Source organism: Ovis aries, chromosome 20 (genome assembly GCF_016772045.2).
Source record: "Ovis aries strain OAR_USU_Benz2616 breed Rambouillet chromosome 20, ARS-UI_Ramb_v3.0, whole genome shotgun sequence".
Taxonomy (NCBI): Eukaryota; Metazoa; Chordata; class Mammalia; order Artiodactyla; family Bovidae; genus Ovis; species Ovis aries.
The window spans coordinates 39,077,574-39,097,833 of record NC_056073.1 but is presented as its reverse complement, the minus strand read 5'-3'; the positions used below and the strand labels follow the sequence as shown (position 1 = coordinate 39,097,833).

The 20,260-nt window shown below is 41.0% G+C and overlaps 2 protein-coding genes across 4 annotated transcripts in view; one reads left to right on the top strand and one right to left on the bottom strand.

The window, feature by feature from the left end:
- Positions 1-2,079: 2,079 nt before the first annotated feature.
- On the top strand, positions 2,080-13,089 carry FAM8A1 (family with sequence similarity 8 member A1). Its single transcript, XM_015102838.4, has 5 exons — positions 2,080-2,915; positions 3,914-4,034; positions 5,829-5,952; positions 6,429-6,568; positions 9,738-13,089. Exons 1-5 carry the CDS (start codon positions 2,192-2,194, stop codon positions 9,880-9,882), a joined length of 1,254 nt encoding a protein of 417 aa, XP_014958324.2. The 5' UTR covers positions 2,080-2,191; the 3' UTR covers positions 9,883-13,089.
- A 2,235-nt stretch (positions 13,090-15,324) lies between these two features.
- The window catches only part of NUP153 (nucleoporin 153), a 67,378-nt gene continuing 62,442 nt past the window's right edge, over positions 15,325-20,260 (bottom strand). For 2 of the 3 annotated variants that reach the window (XM_027958739.3, XM_060403492.1), the window contains 2 exons: positions 17,378-17,549; positions 15,325-16,702 (listed from right to left, as the gene is read on the bottom strand). In XM_027958739.3, the coding sequence (XP_027814540.1) occupies positions 16,618-16,702; positions 17,378-17,549 (257 nt within the window). In that variant the 3' untranslated portion in view covers positions 15,325-16,617. The remainder of the gene's footprint in view (positions 16,703-17,377; positions 17,550-20,260) is intronic. The other variant, XM_027958740.3, reaches the window with a different exon arrangement.

Below are 20,260 nucleotides of genomic sequence, written 5' to 3'. Positions count from 1 at the left end.
GTTATTTTCCCAAGACTTGATGTGTGGCTTCAATGTAAAGAGTCATCTTTCTTCAATTCTGGAAAATTACTGGCCATTATTGCTTTTTCCCTCTTTTGGAATGCCTATCAGATATACTGTTGAACCTTCTTATATAAAACCTCTGAATTTGTTGGTTACAAAAGGCAATAATTTTATTCTTGGCTTAAGCCAATTAGAATTAGATTTATTACTGAAACAGGAACACTCTTACTTTCTCAAAAGCAAAGAAAAAGGTGGTCCCTGAAGCTATTTGATTAACTGTAACTAGGTATCCTTGAAACTTAAACTATTTCTGAACTTTCTATGCAAGTCAATAAATTCATTTACTTTTTCTCCTGTAAATTGATTACAGGTGGATTCCTAACAACTGCAGGGGAGTCCTAACTAATATAAATGTCTACGTGGAGCAGCACTATGCCAGGTGCTGCCTAATCAGTGGTATTCAAAACAAAGTCTGTGTCTCCAATAATCACAGTATTTACACTCATTCCATTCTCTCTTCATTTATTTGTTCTTTCTTCCTTCCCTTTCCTCCCCTACCCAAACTTGGAATGCATGTTTAAACGTTACAATTTCTTCACAGTTGACTTTTTAAAAATTACATATTATTGAATTTTTGGCTGCATTGTGTCTTCATTGCTACACTTGGGCTTTCTCTAGCTGCGGCCAGCAGGGGGGAACCGGGGCTACTCTTCCTTGTGGTGCATGGCCTTCTCACTGCGGTAGCTTCACTTGTTCTGGAGCACCAGCTCTAGGAGTAGGCTTCAGCATTTGGGGTTTACAAGCATAGTTGCCCCAAGGCATGGTGGATCTTCCCAGAGCAGGGATCAAACCTGTGTCCTCTCCAGTGGCAGGTGGATTCTTAACCACTGGACCACCAGGAAAGTTGATTTTTAAAACCACATTTGTAAGAATAAACCTAGCTATAGGCCACCACGATCTTTCCCTTGTTTTGGATACATACTATATTGGTATTGATTTAAATAGGTCTTCCAGTGCTTCATGAAAGTCTTTCTCTATAACCTATCCATTAGCTCCTTAAGGCCCAAAGTTAAGCCTTTTACTTTCATTTCCCAGAGCAGAGTCAAGAATGATTCTGGGATTCATCATGTTGCCAACTATACCCACAGTACCTGGCCCCTGTGGATCTGTGGATCTCCTTCCTGTGTGGGACAGGGGAAACAAAGATATATACCTATCACTTAACCAACTTAAGGACTTCGGAAGGCATACTAAAATATAAATACGTTAAGGTGCCATAGATAGTTCAGAGGAAGGGGAAATCATGCCTGGGCTACGGCACTCAGAGGAGGTTCCAAAGCCCCGAGATAGGAACAAGGCCTTTCCTGAACAGAAAATGAAAGGCAGGCGCCAAAGGTTTGAGACGAGTCTGAGGAAAGGCACAGTTTTGCTGAGGCAGGCTGCGTCTGCAGCAGTGGGAACTAAGATATTGCACACTCAGGTCAGCTCCAGGACAAGGACAGAATCTAGCTCTTAAATCAACATAGCCCCTTTTCTCTTACAATCAAGATCGCTGCAGCTGAGCCATACTACCTTGATAGGTCCTAGTTTGGTTATTAATTTCTTAACCTCTGAGGATATGCCTTGTATCACCTTGAGTACAAATGGGTGAAGGGACCAGTTAACTGGAATGAATGCAGGCGGAAATAAGTAACAGGTCCTGTGCTTAAAGACCAAAACTCGCGGATGCAAATGGAAAAGGCAGCGCTGACCCCCGGACCTCTCTGAAATCCTCCTCCTCCATCAGCTGTTCCTCCAGGAGCAGCCGGAGTCTACAACCAGTGAGACTATCTGGAGAAGCCTTGGGCCTTCAACTTCGTTAAAATCCACAAGAGGTGTGTGTGGGAGGTGGGGGCAGTGGCGGGCGCGGAGGGGTGATAGTTGAGCTGAACTAGCGATAATCCCAGAACTCCCAGCTGAGTAGCGCGTCAACAACCGTAACCAGCTTGGCAGCTCCGAGCGCGGTTCCACGCCCCGCCTCCTTGCTCCGCTCCGTCCCGGCGACGTCCACGGGGCGGGGTTTCCGCTTCCGGTGGCGGATTGTTGACGCCTGCGGCTGCTGCGGTGGCCACCGGGCCGTTGGGGAGGGGCCAGTAGGGAAGGGAGACGGCGCAGTGACAGGACCGCCGAGGGTGCCGCTGAGGCGACGATGGCGGAGGGGCCAGAGGAAGCCAGAGGCCGCCCTCCCGGGCAGGACGACGGCGGAGGGAATCAAGAGTCCGTTCCTTCCCTAAGAGGCCTTCCTGCCGCCGCCGCCCCACTGTCCCGGGACGGCCCGCAGGCCGAACCCCAGGCCCCGGGCCGGCCCCCAGCCTTGGGCCTCGCGGCCGCGGCTGAGAAATCGGAGCCGCCGCGCGAGCTCGAGAATCGCGGGGAGGCGGCCTCCGGCTCCGACTCTGGCTCCAGCGCGGGGCTGCAGGAGCCGGCAAGCTGTGAGGCGTCCGAGGCCGCGGCCCCGCCGGAGAAGCCGGCGCGGCTGAGCGCACGCGAGTACTCCCGGCAGGTGCACGAGTGGCTGTGGCAGTCCTACTGCGGCTACCTCACCTGGCACAGCGGCCTGGCCGCCTTCCCCGCCTACTGCAGCCCCCAGCCGCCCGCGCCCAGCTGCCTCCCGGCCGCCGGAGCCGCCGCCGCTCCCCCGGCAGCCGCGCCGCCGCCCCTCCAGCTGGGCTATTACAACCCCTTCTACTTCCTAAGCGCCGCGGCAGCCGGGCCCGAGCCGGGGGCGTCCACCGGTATCACCACCCCGGCTCCGGTCGCCGGCCCGGCAGCCCGCGCCCCTCACCTGCAGCCGCCGGTCCGCGCAGCCGCGGCCACGAGGGTGGGCCCGGCCGCCGCTTCGCGAGCCCCGAGCGAGACCGGGCGGCAGGCAGGTGAGAGGCTCTTCGGGGCACGTGCTGGGGTGGGAGGTGAGGGGCGGGAGCCCGCAGGCTCTGCCCTGCGCTTGTCGCTGCTGCTGCCATTCGCCGTTGTTTCGCCGCGTCTCTCAGTTCCCAGGTGTCCAGCGAGGCCCCACTTTCCTCTTCCTTTAGACCTGGCTCTCCGGATCCATTCCCTTACTCCCCGGACTAGTCGCTTCCAAACGTAAAATGTTTGCTGCTCAAACCACTTGCTGTTACCTTGCTGTCCACTTTCTGGAGTGGGACCCAGGCTTAATTCTCAGATGGCAAAGCCGGTTTGGGGGGAGGGGAGGTGTTGGCCGGTAATGCTGGTAATAATCCAGACATGGATTTATAGTTTATATGATAACTTTTATAAATTAGCGACAATGGAACTGACGGATATGAGATTTTCATAAATTCAAATGGAATTATGAACCTTGGCTTAATCCTGTATATTGTCTGTATTGTCTCTTTACTTCTGTATGGATATTAGAATGTTTTGAATTATTGACACCTTTTAGTTTATTTTTATTTTATTCAGGTAATATGGGACAGGTTGCCTGAATTTGATCCAGAATTTAGGATGGCAGCTTATTAATCACTGAATTTGTTAAATACATAGAAAGCCAGACAAATGAATAGGGGTAAGATGAGCCGCACAGGGTTTAATTTTCTGTCATAAGCTTGTAATTACTCGGGTTCTCATTTGAATCCCTGGTGAAATGTACTGAGTACTTTAAATAATGAAATTTACCTGTGAAATAATTTTTAAACATTAAGGGGGGTAAAAACAGCTTTAAATTGCTATGAAGTAACATTGCTGTGTTTTAATAACATGCCCTATTGAAGTCAATACCAGTAGTTGTTTCAAGGTTATACAAATTTTTTATCAGTAAATTGTACCTTGACTTTGGGGAATGGGGAATCCATTCATTGCCTAGCTTGGGAACGATTAGTTTTCTTAACTTTTTTTTTTTTTTAATTTACAGGCAGAGAGTATGTTATTCCATCCTTGGCCCACAGATTTATGGCAGAGATGGTGGATTTCTTTATTCTCTTCTTTATAAAAGCGACCATTGTCTTAAGCATTATGCACCTGAGTGGAATAAAGTAAGTTAAGGCCACTTGCAGGAAGGTTTTAATGTCTACTGTCTAGAGGTCTTGTTTTAAGTTTTTCTCCATGCTTGCCAGTGATTGTATGGATAACTTGTTTGCCAGGGTCAACAATTTCTTTATAGGAACTTTGTCAGATTTACTTTCTTGTTGGTTCTAAGAAATAACCACAAAAGAGAAAAACAATAAATACTGCAAGATGTGGGAGAATTTCACCTATAAAAGTAGGTAAAAGCTATCCCCAACCCTGGTTTGATTTTATTCAGTATTTTCTTAGGCTAGGTACAAATTTTTCTCTTATAATTGTTTTCAGAGTGGACTACCTAAAGACAAAGGCATAAACTGTTAATAATCAGCTAGATGCCATTTCCAAATGGGGCTGCCTATATACTTCAGGCAAGTTCTAAATGAATTGCAAAGTGAGCCATTTATTTGAATAGTCTTCCTTTCAGAATAATAGTCATAATAGCAGTTATCACTTGGTAAGCACTTTCTACGTGCTGGGCTTTGTATGGATTTTTTTTTTTGGCCACACCACACAGCATGTGGGGTAACCTGCACCACCTGCAGTGAAAGGGTGGACTCCAGGGAAAGCATGGACTCCACTGGACACAAGGCGGGGTTCCTGTATGGATTCATAAGCTTGCTACCACTATTAAGTAGAGATTAATACCTCCATTTTATTGAGATTGAAATTTGGACTTAAAAAAGGTTAAGCCCAGAATTTACAAAGGTAAATTTACAAAAACAAAGTTCAGACCCTAATAGTTCAATTTCAGGGCCTTTGTCAGGAACCTGAATGGTTACCATGATTATATCTTTCCCTCCCTTAGCCCTACACATCCAGTCAAGTACTAACTCATTTCTATCAGAATTTCAGTTTTCATCATTATTGCTTCTCCCTGGTCCCAGTCACATCATCACTTGCTTGGATTGTAACACAAGTCTTCTAACCGATATCTCAGTTTACCATGTCCTGTCTTACATCTATCTCATAAATTCTGATTCTGCCACTCTGCCACCTTAATATCCTTCAGTAGTTTCTCATTGTCATCATAAGTCTTAATGTCTTCATATGTTTTAACAGATACCCTTGTTTCTTAAACTCCCTTCCACGATGGCTCAGCAGTAGAGTCTGCCTGTAATGCAGGACATGGGAATGCAGGATCTTCCAGACCCTTCTTCATGTAATGCAGGATCTTCCCAATCCTTCCCCTGGGTCGGGAAGATCCCCTGGAGGAAGACATGGCAGCCCACTCCAGTATTCTTGCCTGAAAACTCCCATGGACAGAGGAGCCTGGCATGCTGCAGTCTGAAGGGTCAGAGTCCCACATGACTGAGCATGAATGCTTTATTTCCTGCTCACTCACTTCTCACACAACATTTGAGCCACACGGAAATGGCTATAGCTTCCATCGTACTCTCCAAGTCCTTCTCTCATTAGTGCCCCGGGGCCAACTTCTTTTCATCCTTCAGATCTCAACTTAAATGTCATTTTTTCGAAGCCTCCACTAAGATGTGTTCCTGGTATGTGTTTCCAAGTACCCAGTGCTTCTCTGTTACACCCTTTCCCCACTTCATTTACTTGCCATTTTATCCCCAGAGCTAGTACAGCGCTTACTCATGGTAGTGCTACTTATTTGTTGAATAAGATAATGTTTTGTGAAACTAGATAATTAGAAAAGATTAGTTTGTGATTTCAGTTAGAGTTTATGGCTTACCCTGATGAAAAAATACCAGTGCAACTGCTCTGGTAACACATTCTCTATAACCCAAAACTGTTTTTTGTAGGGATATCTCTAAGTTTGCTATGCATTATATAATAGAAGAAATAGATGAAGACACATCAATGGAAGACTTGCAGAAAATGATGGTTGTGGCACTTATATACAGATTATTAGTTTGTTTCTATGAGGTAAGCTACTGACTTCAACAAATATTTAACAATATAATTTTAGATTATCAGCCCAAGACAGAAATATTGTAATGGAGATTTTTAATCTTGTATTTGTCAGATGTCTTTTTTCTAAATTTTAACATAGTACCTTTTCAAGTTAAAATTTTCTGAGCGGAGAAATTTTAAAATTTCTTGGTAATACATTTCAGTCGTTTGTCCAAAAATATTTTAAGTTGGTTGTGGAACATGTAGTGTGTTTTCCCATAGAACCAACTAACTGAAAAATATGCCTTATAGAGAAATAACTGCAATAGACATCTGGTGGTATTTGAGGATGTTAGAGACCTACAGAAATGCATTAAAAGATTAAACTTTAAGTATTTCTATGGAATTCTTCCAACTTGAAAATGTTAAAACATTAACCATATGGCAGGAAAAGAATATTGGTATAGTTGAGCCAGTAAGTTATTTTACAATTATCCTTCTTTCCTTAGATAATTTGCATTTGGGGAGCAGGTGGAGCTACCCCAGGGAAGTTCCTACTAGGACTTCGAGTTGTGACATGTGATACATCAGTGCTTATTGCACCAAGTCGGGTTTTAGTGATTCCGTCCTCAAATGTTAGCATTACAACGTAAGTTCTTTTCTTAATCTACTATGTACTTATGAATTACTGTACTTAAACGTTATCAAATGATGTTCCTTAAAAAAGTGTTTTTAGGATGTTGGTTCTTCTTGGCATATAATAGACTTACATTTAATAAGTTTAAAACAAAGTTTGAATGTTTTTCAATAACATTTATTGACTCCTTTTCAGTATACACATCTTCAAGGGTAAGCATTTTATGAACTGGAGGCCACAATAATGAGAAGATTGGGGTGTGCGCGCTCTCTGTATCAGTGCTCCAGGCCAACCTTTGTTTATGTTCTCTAGGTCAGTAGTTATGGAGTTTAGTTAACTATTCTGCCTTGAAGCTTCCTTTTGGTAACAGTTGTGAGTACCCCATCTTAAATAGGCAAATAGGAGTTTTGACATGCTCCTGCTTTTCAGTGAAAGAGGTTGTAATACTCAAAGTATTCATGGCTAGCTGTTGGCATCTGGCTCTGGGGTAAGGTCTCAGTCAATCGTGTCCGACTCTTCGCGACCCCATGAATCGCAGCACGCTAGACCTCCCTGTCCATCACCAACTCCCAGAGTTCACCCAAACTCATATGCATCCAGTCGGTGATGCCATCCAGCCATCTCATCCTCTGTTGTCCCCTTCTCCTCCTGCCCCCAATCCCTCCCAGCATCAGAGTCTTTTCCAATGAGTCAACTTTTCACGTGAGGTGGCCAAAGTACTGGAGTTTCAGCCTCAGCATCAGTCCTTCCAGTGAACACCCAGGACTAGTTTCCTTTAGGATGGACTGGTTGGATCTCCTTGCGGTCCAAGGGACTCGCAAGAGTCTTCTCCAGCACCACAATTCAAAAGCATCAATTCTTCAGTGCTCAGCTTTCTTCACAGTCCCAACTCTCACATCCATACATGACCACTGGAAAAACCATAGCCTTGACTAGATGGACCTTTGTTGGCAAAGTAGTATCTCTGCTTTTTAATATGCTATCTAGGTTGGTCATCTGAGGTTATTGATATTTCTCCCGGCAATCTTGATCCAGCTTGTGCTTCTTCCGGTCCAGCATTTCTCATGATGTACTCTGCATGTAAGTTAAATAACCAGGGTGACAGTATACAGCCTTGACATACTCCTTTTCCTATTTGGAGCCAGTCTGTTGTTCCATGTCCAGTCCTAACTGTTGCTTCCTGACCTGCATATAGGTTTCTCAAGAGGCCAGTCAGGTGATCTGATAGTCAAGGCTATGGTTTTTCCAGTAGTCATGTATGGATATGAGAGTTGGACTGTGAAGAAAGCTGAGTGCTGAAGAATTGATGCTTTTGAACTGTGGTGTTGGAGAAGACTCTTGAGAGTCCCTTGGACTGCAAGGAGACCCAACCAGTCCATTCTAAAGATCAGTCCTGGGTGTTCTTTGGAAGAAGTGATGCTAAAGCTGAAACTCCAGTACTTTGGCCACCTCATGCGAAGACTTGACTCATTGGAAAAGACTCTGATGCTGGGATTGATTGGGGGCAGGAGTAGAAGGGGACGACCGAGGATGAGATGGCTGGATGGCGTCACTGACTCAATGGACGTGAGTTTGAGTGAACTCTGGGAGTTGGTGATGGACAGGGAGGCCTGGCATGCTGCAATTCATGGGGTCACAAAGAGTTGGACACCACTGAGCGACTGAACTGAACTGAGGTTGGTCATAACTTTCCTTCCAAGGAGTAAGCGTCTTTTGATTTCATGGCTGCAGTCACCATCTGCAGTGATTTTGGAGCCCCCCAAAATAAAGTCTGACACTGTTTCCCCATCTATTTGCCATGAAGTGATGGGACCAGATGCCATGATCTTCGTTTTCTGAATGTTGAGCTTTAAGCCAACTTTTTCACTCTCCTCTTTCATCAAGAGGCTTTTAGTTCCTCTTCACTTTCTGCCATAAGGGTGGTGTACAGATAGTGATAATGGAAGTTGTGGTGGTGAGTAGATGGTCATCAGCTGAGCAAAACAAGGTTCCGACTGGAATTGCTGCCAGAATGATTCAGAGTCAGATGGTTATATAAAGAAATATAGAGAGACTTTAGAAGCCTGGGGTTTGCTGATATCTTCAAAATTTCCTTACTTTTGTGATTCTCATATCTTGGGCTACTACTGTTACTGAGAATCAATATTGGCTAATATTTGTTGAACACCCTGTAAACCAGGCACTGTTTGGACACACCTAATAGTTGGTAGAAAATGAACCTAAAACCAAGTCAGTCTGGATTCAGAGCCCACATTCAGCTGCTGTGCTATTCTGTAACTGTTCAGTGCACTAAAAGGTAAAAATCTAATGATAGTAGAATAATTTCCCATTCTAAGCTCCTATTGAAAGCTTTTTAAAGCTTTCCTTAATCACAGGACAACAGGGACTTCTGTGGTGGTCCAGTGTTTGAGACTTCACTTGCACTGCAGGGGGTGGGTGCAGGTAGAATTCCTGATCAGGGAACTAAGATCCCACAGCACAGACCCCGCAAAGAGAGTTGATAAACCAGTAATTTGAAATGCTGGTGCTCTCCACAGAAGGTAGAAAATAGTACTGTACTAACCCTCCTCAGTTTAGAAGATAGTGAAAACATACAGAAAATAAAGACATTAAAAGTAGTGAGTGACCATAGAAAAGGTAAGTAAAGGGAAGTTACTGTGTTCTTTTGGCAAAATACTAGAAAATACTGTAAACTTTTAGCTCATGTTCTCAGAAATTATTGCTTTTCATCTGAAAGTTCTAAAGTCTAATTTTATGTTATGAAGTCTTTACAACTGGCCCAGGTGGTTTGATCATAATAATGCTGCTAAGTCGCTTCAGTCGTGTCCGACTGTGTGACCCCACAGACAGCAGCCCACCAGGCTCCCCCGTCCCTGGGATTCTCCAGGCAAGAACACTGGAGTCGGTTGCCATTTCCTTCTCTAATGCATGAAAGTGAAAAGTGAAAGTGAAGTCACTCAGTTGTGTCCAACTCCTAGCGACCCCATGGACTGCAGCCTACCAGGCTCCCCCGTCCATGGGATTTTCCAGGCAAGAGTACTGGAGTGGGGTGCCATACTTGAAAGTAATTTAGATATAAAAGGTTAAAACTCTCAATTATACTTTGAATGTTTTAAATACATTTTGAACTTGATAGTCTACTAATCTATGATTTTTTTTTTTTTTGCTTTAATTTCTTCAGGTCCACTATACGAGCTTTGATCAAGAATTTTTCTATTGCTTCTTTTTTCCCTGCCTTCATCACACTGCTGTTTTTTCAGCATAATCGAACAGCCTATGACATTGTAGCCGGAACCATTGTAGTAAAAAGAAATGGGGTCAGATGATGCCCCCAAAAGCCGTGAATTCCATTTCTCTGGAATAATGACAAGACTAAATTATGTGTCAAGGCCATCAGTGTCCCTGGGTTACATTAATTGATTTAGAAATTAAAGCAGTCGATCCAGTGTGATGCAGGTGACTATGCTGAAAGTATTGATGTTACCTGAATGCCAAAGAACTTTTCCAGAAGAAAAACCTGTTGAGTCCAAGTGTTAAAATTTGTATATCGAACAGAAAGCAAGTGGTGTCATCATCAACAGACAGTACATACTTAAGATCTAAGGTGTTAAAATTTGCTGAATACACTTTCAGCTTTGAAATCTCCAAATGAAACTTTAAATTATTTTGGTTTATCCCAAAATGATGGAATACGTCCAGTTGTGTTTTGTAAACACATTATTCTTTTAGTTAACAGTCTGGAGGAAATTTTTTTCTTTGCTTTTTGCGGGGAGGGAGTGGGGACACACACTTTATAATCCACTTAGCTCCCATCCCAGGAGGTGGTGAGTTAACTACAAGGGGAAGGTTGAGGCCAGCGGAGCAGTTCCTGATCTGAAATGTTAACACCTGTACTGCAGTTTACCGCAGGAGTGATGACTTAACAGCTACTCTTAATGCCTACACATGTATTTCAGGATAAGTATTGCATGATGAAAAAGTATTAAGTCATATTGCTATCTTATTTTTTTTTTAAGAAAAAGGTAAGTTAGTGATTGCTTTTAATGGGGTGGGGTGGGGGGTAAATTTTCACTGTAAATTTAAATTGAAATTCATGTGCAGATGTTTTCTGTACCCTAAATCGAACTATAAATATGTGGGGGAAAGTTAGTTCCATCAAACTGTGGCATATTTACTGTAAAACAATACTCCCAGTATGTGCACAGCATGAAGTATTAGTGCTCTTCAGTGTTCTGAGTGTAACTTCTCTTTATATACAGGATATTCACATACTAGTTTTAGTTTATTATACTCCATAACTTTTGAAACATCGAGTTGTTCAGTAATCCTGGTATTTCATGATTAAATATAGTAGCCTATGAAATACTTAGCAGTCTTCCCATTAGGGACTATTCTCTAACAAGAGTAGCATGTCCAGACACTGTTCTAAGTTCTTTGGTTCTGAGGGCCGCCAGCTCACGTGGAGTCTGTCAGGGATGACGTTTTGAGGGAAATGTGTAATACTGTGTATTCTGTCACTGAATTGTGTGTGTGCTTTTGTTAGATGGCCCAGTTAGCTGTGCTGAGATATATCTGAACTAAAAGTTTTCTTTCTTAGGCATTTTCTGCATTTTCTCTATTTTTTCCCCCAAAACACTAAGCTGTACTGAACAGTTCATATCTCAGGTGCTTACAGGATCAATGGAGGCTTTATTTTGGTCATAATAAATACATTGCTATATTACTGTATCAGTTTTTAAAGTGGGTCTTTTTGACATTTAAAATGTATTTTCAGTTTATAGAAACCTTAACAATGTCCTTAATACTTCTGATTGTAAAATTTCATAAACCATGGATTTAATATAAAATTATTTTAAAAAACATCACAGAAAGCCTGTTAGTTAAATATGTTAAATTACTAAACAGATCATTCACTTGTCATTTCTGGGAAGATAAAGTGTTATGGCCCTTCACAGTAAACAAACCAAAACCATCCACTAACTTTGTTAAAGCAGATTATTAGGAAATGTTACATACTTGGTTACATAAAGGGTTACATACTTAACTGATTAGTAGTGTATACATTATTGACATATACACACCTCTTTGTCCTGGATTGGGAATTCGAGTTGAAATGTACTCTTACATATAGCTGTGGAATTCATCTTTAATGTATACTTTCCTCTCAGATAACTGGATGGTTAACTACCTGGGCTATTTTTACTTATACAGTAAAACAAAAGTAAATACATAATAGTCCAGTTTTATACATTAAAATATTGCACATCTGCTATACACAGTTGATTCAGATTAATATCTATATAGATGCATTTAGAGCTATCTCAGGATTCAAGTTAAACTATGTAGCCCTACAAAATAAACATTATTCCTACTCTGTCTGCCTTTACATGAAAATCCAAGTCTGATTATGAATGTAGGACTTAGGGAAATTTTGGATTCCCAAATTTGAGGGGAAATAAATGACAAAATGGGGAAGGTTTTTTGGGGTGGAGCCCTCTTTATTTTCAGTATACTTTATTATACTTCATTTATAGAAATGCTGACTTTTCTGTGTAGAGCCTCATACAGCAGCTCTACAGCCTAAAAAGGCAAAAAGAAAGCTGTCTTCACAGTATAAATATTATTCATCACTTGTACAAGATAATAAAGGAACAAAAATTAGAAGTCATGCTGAGAATACAATTTCAATGAACATATACCATACATAAAACGACAAAACAGGCAGACAATTTAGGCATCTAGAAAACCTACCCATTACTAAAGCAGCTTGAGTAGCCCCAGGACCTTGAGAAAAATAAGCGTATGCTGGGCTGAGGCAGGTGAGAGTGAGTGGTGGCAAGCAATGTGCTTTTAAATCCGTGACTAAGAGAGAAAGCCAATACTTTCTGTGATAACGCATGTGGCACTGGTTCAGAAGCTACTGCTTTCTACCTAAATAGTCACCTCATTTCTCGCCAAATATTTAGGACTGAAAAAAAATGCATTATATTTGAGAATTTTGTTTAAATTTGTATAAGTCTTCAGTATTTGTTTCAAATGACAATAAAAGTTGTTTCAACTCTTAAAAAAGGATTTTTTCCGTTAAGTAACTTGCTTGGGTGTATGGAGGCATAAATAGGTCCAGCAAAACAAAGACAGGAGTTGAAAAATTGTTGCTACTTGGGGATAAAGGGCTTTTTGATGGGAGCATGGGTATTAAATATTTTCCTTCCATACTTATCTCTATGAAAATAGGCTATTCTTCCTTTTAAAGAATATTCCTAAATAATGGCAGTATTCCTAAAATCTGGCAAGTATTTCAAGTACTTGCCACTTCTCACCCCTCTATGCCAAAAAAATTTATCAATATGTACTTGCCTGGGTAAAATTCATCTCAGATTGTATGCATATTTCCTTGCAGTTTCATTTATAGTATGGTGTGACCCACAAACAGTAATCTGATGGCCTGTCTACTAAATAAAAATTCAGCATTCTATTTTTAATAATTGATATGCCACCACTTTGTATTGTCTCAATAAATACCTGGTCACCAATGCTTTTGTGTTTTGCCTGTTTCTTTGAGGTTTGCTCTAGAATCTCTTGCTTCCAAATACAGCTGCTCTAGCATTCTCTGCCTTCAGGAGATGAGTACTTTCAGAAATAGAAGTCTATCCAAAAAAAAAAAAAAACAAACATCATCCACTTTGACATATATTCTTTTAGCAAGTCACTCAAGTTAGCTGTAGATGACTAAGCTTTTGATGTTAAACTAATCCTGTCCGTTCCGTAAAAGCTGTTAACCATTCCAGCCACCGTGCAAGATATTAAAGATATTCCTCGTGACACACGAGGAATAAGAATTCAGTCACAGCTAGTCAAGGAGCTGGGCAATTTAATCTTATTCCAGTCTTATGAGCATTCCCGATTCAAACATTTACAACAAAACTAGACTGACAGGATACAAAACAGGTTCCTCAAGAAATAAAAAGATAATAAAAGGTAAACTTAAATGGAGTTAAACTATAGTGTGGTCTGAGTCCTGTAGACAATGTGCTGTTAGGGACCCAGCCACTCCACTCTGAACTACAGTGGATGTCAGAGGTAAGTTTCTAAAAGTCGCCCCACATGAAAAGGAAAGGAAAGCTCTGACATAAAGCTGTTGTGTGTAGCCAGACAACACATTCCATTTTTCTCAATTTTACTATACCAAGTTTGTCAGTTTCCAAAACAGGGCAGTGCCAGCACCTGACATACTAATATTAAAGAAACCGTAAGTTCTTGCCCAGGTTAAACCAGGAAGTTCATGGACTGGTTATAAATTGCTAACATTAGTCCAACACTTTTATCTCAAGTAATAAAATCCTAATTACATGAATAATTCTAAGAGAAATTCATAACCTATTAGCTAAAGACTTAAACTTCAGTTGTCTGAACTGTACTTAACATCTCAAACTGTAAATTACTAAAAAAAAAAAAAACAAAAAAACAAAAACACGCTAGAAGTGGCACGCCTGGACCTCAGGCATCGCAAGTTTTCCAGGCACTTATTTAATGATTTTTGAACACTATCTGAACCCAGTGAGTGCATGAATCTCTGGTGCATAGGTCTGAGAATATACATTTGCAACACCCCACCAAACATACTGATACACATTCAGTGAGAACAACTTGACTCTTGCAAATCAACTGAATTATATAAACATACCTGATTTTTCAATCTTTCTGCATTTGGCTTTCTTACCATCAGATTATTTTCAGTTAAAAACAGTTCCTCATTGATCCAGCATGAAAAGTGGGCTATTTATTTTCTTTCCATAACGTTTCCCCATGTTCCACAAACAGCACTTCACTTTCATCTGTGTATGGAGTTTGGAACCCAAGGCTGCTATTACAGCCACAAGGAGTGGGTCTGCAGCCTGCACCAAGCTGATGAAGAGATACGTTGGCTGGGCTTCAGTAGGGAAAGATATGTGGTTGGAACTGCGACCAGGAGTGTATTCTATAGCTGCCATGTGCAGCCTGAGAGTTAAAGCAATAGAGGTGAAAAAACAAGCCCCAAGTCCCAAACAACTCTAGCCCTAGAGATCTCAGTTTTGGGGGGGATAGGAGACTTCATTTTTATAACTCGCCCTGTTTGGTTTTTGGTTACTAGCTTTAAAAAAAAAAATTAATGAAATATTTCTGGTACATTTTTAATGAAAAATCTTTCCCAGAATAGAAAGCTTAATATCCTCATCCATATGGGTCTAAAACAATGACTAAGAAGGAAGGAACATGCAATTTAGTTAAACATTAACACCCCACACATTTCCAAATTACTCCGTTAGTATTCACCATCATCTTCTGCCTTCCAAACAGGTTCATGTCAAACAATTATTATTTAATAAGTTGAGAATTAGAAAATTCGTACTCCAAAGCTAGCACGTGATGATGGCCTAAGACATTTCAGTAACAGAAATCATTTCCCTGGAAACACAGAAAAGTTCAAACATTTTAAAGTACTGCTTTTAGAGTCTAACTACAAGTTCAGTAAAATAAAAGTCACCATAAAATTATATGTTCAAATTGAAGAATAAAGTTATCAAATGCTCTCCCCCAAGAGCTCTTTTATGGGCCATAACAAAGAAATCTACTTCTTAAAAAAAAAAAATCCATAAAACAATCCAAAAGAAATCGCACAAAAGGACCACTGAAGCTTTTGTGGGCCACTTGGGGTATGTATCTCCAAAAATTCAGTCAATAAACACTGTCTAGTCACCGATGAAGGAAGATACAAGTACAAACAGAAATTGTTGTTTCCATTTATTTTCTACTTTAAAAAGGTATGTCAATTTATATGCAAAGTAGGCATGATTCCTAGCACCAGACAAAAATGCAGCGAGCGTACCTTCAGACATTTCCCTTTCACTTAGGAGCTGTCCAAATCACTTAAATGTATTCTTTGGAATTTCTCTAACTGACCACTGTTAACTTCTATAAAAAGATTCCCTTCCACTAACACTTTTACCTTCACTATAATTTAACACTAGAGCAAAAAGTATTTCATAATTTTTTATTGATGGCATTTATCCCATGGTTTAACATGTTAATTATACTGTAATAAACATGGCTTTAATATTAAACTTTTCCTTATTATCCAAAGTCACCACAGTCCATTTCAGTAAATATAAAAATATATGCTTAATACTTTGTACAATACTGGTTTTTGGTCCAAACAAAAACTGGATCAGAAAAGCCAATAAACTCACTTTAAGAATCCCCAATTTTTTTTTTTTTAAAGATTTCCAAATGGATTTAGGCAACTTTGAATAATGGGATTTACATAATAAAATCTGAGACAAGACTAAACAAACAAAAAAAATTTCTAACACAAAATTAAAATTTCAAATTCACAGATTTATGTTATGCCAAAAAAGTACAGAAACAAGATTGTATTTACACAAGTTTCATAATAAAATAATGAAAAAGGCAAGACAGGTGATAGTCAGAAGAATGACAATATAGAAATAGCATATAATTATTAAATGGAGAACGAACTAGATCTAACAAGTCCTTAGCATGGACCATTCTTTAATCAGGCTTCCTCTATCAGAAAATTTTAGTGCACGATACACCCAACTCACTCACTTCACACATACACCAGCACAAACTCAGCATAGAAATCATTCATTTCAACATTCTCTAGTCTATACAGAATTCCTCAGATATAATTACAATTGCAATGCGTTCCATAAACGCACATCAACGCGCACGGTGGTGCAGACGAAGAGGTTCTATACAAAGCCATTCTCCGAGCAGACTCGATTCCTGGGTTCTGCCAGCCTATGCCAAATCAGTGAATAATTTGCTGGATCATAAAATAATTTTGCTGAAGAATCAGTCACCAGTCTAGCTATTATTTTTTTAAAAAGGGGGGGTGGGAGAGGTGAAGTTGGGCTTCTATAAAGAAAAAAGGAGGAAAATTCCCAAATTAAAGAAGTCCTTAGGCAGATCTGACTTCAGATAACCCAGTATTATAGTACAATCCAGTATCTGAAAGCAGTGCACCAGCTGTTAACAGTGTGTGTAACACACCATGACCTTTATTTCTTGCGTCTAACAGCAGTCTTTATCTTTCGACCAGAAACCGAAGTTCCAGAAGAAGAGAACATGTTTTTCCCATTTGACCTGCGAAAAATAAAAACTCTGTAACGTGACATGATGCTCACATAAAATCTCACAATCATAACACTGTGTGACTGGTGATGGGGGGTGGGGAGACAGTGTTACAGGAAGCACACTGTTACACCGCATACCTACACCTACACACACACACACACACACACACACACACACACACGGGGGGTGGGGAGACAGTGTTACAGGAAGCACACTGTTACACTGCATACCTACACCTACACCTACACCCACACCCCCACCCCCACACCCCCCCCCATGCTCTTTTGCTTGATAGTAATACGGTAAATTGGTGGAGAACATACTTGATTTTACCTCAACTATACTGCACCTGGAGAAGGCAATGGCACCCCACTCCAGTGCTCCTGCCTGGAAAATCCCATGGACGCAGGAGCCTGGTGGGCTCTAGTCTATGGGGTCGCTAAGAGTCGGACACGACTGAGCGACTTCACTTTCACTTTTCACTTTCCTGCATTGGAGAAGAAAATGGCAACCCACTCCAGTGTTCTTGCCTGGAGAATCCCAGGGACGGGGGAGCCTGGTGGGCTGCCGCCTGTGGGGTCGCACAGAGTCGGACACAACTGAAGCGACTTAGCAGCAGCATACTGCACCTTGATGATTCTAAACACACACACACGCACATATCTCAACAGAAAGTTCTCTTACCCCACAGTAAACGCTGCTGAAGCCTGGCTAAACTGAAAGCCGCCTGAGCCAGAGGGCTGGGCTGAGGCTGCAGGTGTGCTGGGACTCGCACCAAATGTGAACACTCCTGACGGATTGTTGTTGGTGAAGTTGAAATTTGTCGCAGTGCTGCTGCCAAACTGGAAAATGGAACCTGAAATCGTTGAAGCAGAAAAACCTCATTAAGGTAAAAATGATGGTTTTCTAGTAATGACTCTGACTTTTACATACAAAAACATGTGAAGGGTTAAGTTCTCCTATGGTCACTTAAAAAAAAATAAGTAATTTCTCTACAGACAAAATATATATCTGACACCCTCCAACAAGCGACCCAACTCACCCGTGACCAAGGGGAAAAAGGGCTGAGTGACTTCTGACTGAGATTGTGCAACCAACATATTGAGCGCTACCTTTTCCAAAACTTATGTTAAAATCACAGTAAGGGGAATTTACAAAGGTAGGGAGAGAAAGAGACAACAGAACAAAATTTAGAAGCTGGAAGCACGATGGGAGCCAAATACTAAACTGGTAGCAAGAGAAAGCACAGAAGGCATTCCATTTACACTAACCATCTCCACAAGGTTTAGGTTCCAGGTACTTCTGGAAGTGAGAACGAAGTCTGCTTCTTAAACAGTTACTCTACCATCCTGCCTTGTTTTTTTGTTTTTTTTCTTTTCTTTTTTTCCAGTAACTGTTTAAGAAGCAGATACCCATATCAATCCCTCCCCAACAAACAGGATGAGAACTCTCCTCCTCTACCTAGCAGAAGTACAGACTTCTAGTCTCTGGAGAGGCCTCTGGACTGGGGCCCATCACACACAGAGGCAAGGATACCTACTGAAAATAGAAGGACTAGGAGCAGGCTGAGTATAACGAATGCTGAGAACTGCAGCCTTCCGCCCTGACTCAGCTCCCAAAACACTGGCAATCACGAGGATTTATGCCCTTAAGACAGGAGGCTTCAAGAACCTTCTCTGCGGAATGTGACAGCCCAAAAGGGGAAACCTAAAGATACTAACATTCAGCTCTTGGCAAGAGGACAAGCCAGTTAGAGAAACCTACAATGATATTAAAATTAAACCCTTTGCCCAATGGGCAAACAACCTGAACAGAGATTTCTCCACAGACAACACATGGGCATATATAATAAGGATGCTCGACCTCAGCAATCATCAGGGGGAATGCAGATCAAATCCACTAGGAGATATCATCTCTCAGAACAGCTATCGATAAGAAATAGCAAGTGCTGGCAAGGATGTGGAGAAAAGTGAACCCTTGTGAACCGCTGGTGGAAAAGTAAATTGCCACAGCCACTAAGGAAAACAGTATGGAAGCTTCTCAAAAAGTTAAAGAGAAAACTACCATATGATCTAGCAATCCCATTCTAGGTATTTACCCAAAAGACTTGAAACCAGGATCTCAAAAAGGTATCTGGACTCTTATTCACTGCAGCATTATTCACAATAACCTAAGTAGAAACAACCCAGACATCCCCAGACAGACGCACAGATAAAGGAAATGACGTGTCCACATAAAATGGAATATTAATCTTGCAATTTGAAAAAAACATGGACGCATCTGGAGGACGTTAAGTGAAATAATGCATGAGTTCACTTCTATGAGGAATCTGAACTAACCAAATTCACACAAGCTGAAAGAACAGGGGCTGCAGGGAGAGGTGGGGGTGGGGAGATATGAAGAGGCGCTGTTCAGAGCAGGTGTAAACTGTCAGTCATGCAAGATGCTCAGATTCTAGAACTCTGTCATACAACACTGTGCCTACAGTTACCAATACCTGTGCCTCTGCTGATGAGTAGACACAACTCATGTTAAACATTATTACTACAATTTAAAATAAACAAAACCCAAACACTATGAGTAAGAGGCAAGAAGCACCAGACATCTGAGGAAAGTATTTCGTAAGAAACACTAAGACTGAAGCAATAATAAAAAAAGCAATTTGGAGAAAACAAAGCAAAAGCTATCAAACGGAAAAACAAAACAAAAACTCACTGTTAATATCCTCAAGAGATCAATAGATAACACATCTAAAACAAAAGCAGAAGGATATAAAAAAGAACATCGATGGAACAATTTCCACTAAGAAAATAAGCAATACATGCAGAAGTAAAATCTCAGCAGGTGTGTTTCAAGATAAAATTGAGGAAATCTTCCCAGGAAATACAACAAAAAGTAGGAGACAATGGAAAAAAATGGAAGATAAAAAAGAATGAGGTGCAAAATCTCCAAAGAAATAATTCAAGAAAATTCCCATGAAAGCAGCTTATAATAAATAGGACACACGGCCTTCCTAACATCATCCAAGGATAAAATGGATCCAGACCAGGAACATCCTCATAAGCAAAGCACTGGAGGCAAAAAAGTACTCTAATGATGCTCCAGAAGGAAAAACAGACCAAAAGCAAAAGTAAAGAGACTGCAAGAGCAACTAACTCTGGGAGCTAGAACATCCACAATGGGAAAATGCCCTCAAAATCATTAAAAAAAAAAAAAAAAAAAAAGAGTAATTTCAATTCTAAATATATATTGAAACAAAATCTTACCCAACATGGGGGCAGAATAAAGATCTTTCCAGAAATATAAGGTCTCAAACTTTTCTTCCCTGTGTCCTTAAGATATCATGGGAAGATGTATTCTCCCAAAACAAGGGCATAAGGAGGAAAAAGATGTGACACTCAGGAAACAGATTCCTTTAAGAGGAAGCTAGAGGGAATCTCCATTAGAATGGTCATTAGAATGGTGACTTAGCATCACCTTGACACCAAAATCAGACAAAGATATCACAGGAAAAGAGAATTACAAGCCAGTATCAATGATGAACATCAATGCAAAAATCCTCAACGA

Excerpts from the sequence above, each read along its gene's own strand:
- FAM8A1 (XM_015102838.4), top strand. The coding sequence starts at position 2,192 with ATGGCGGAGGGGCCAGAGGAAGCCAGAGGCCGCCCTCCCGGGCAGGAC. Across the intron at positions 2,916-3,913 it reads CGAGACCGGGCGGCAGGCAG|GCAGAGAGTATGTTATTCCA; the intron begins GTGAGAGGCTCT and ends TTTAATTTACAG. Across the intron at positions 6,569-9,737 it reads TCAAATGTTAGCATTACAAC|GTCCACTATACGAGCTTTGA; the intron begins GTAAGTTCTTTT and ends TAATTTCTTCAG.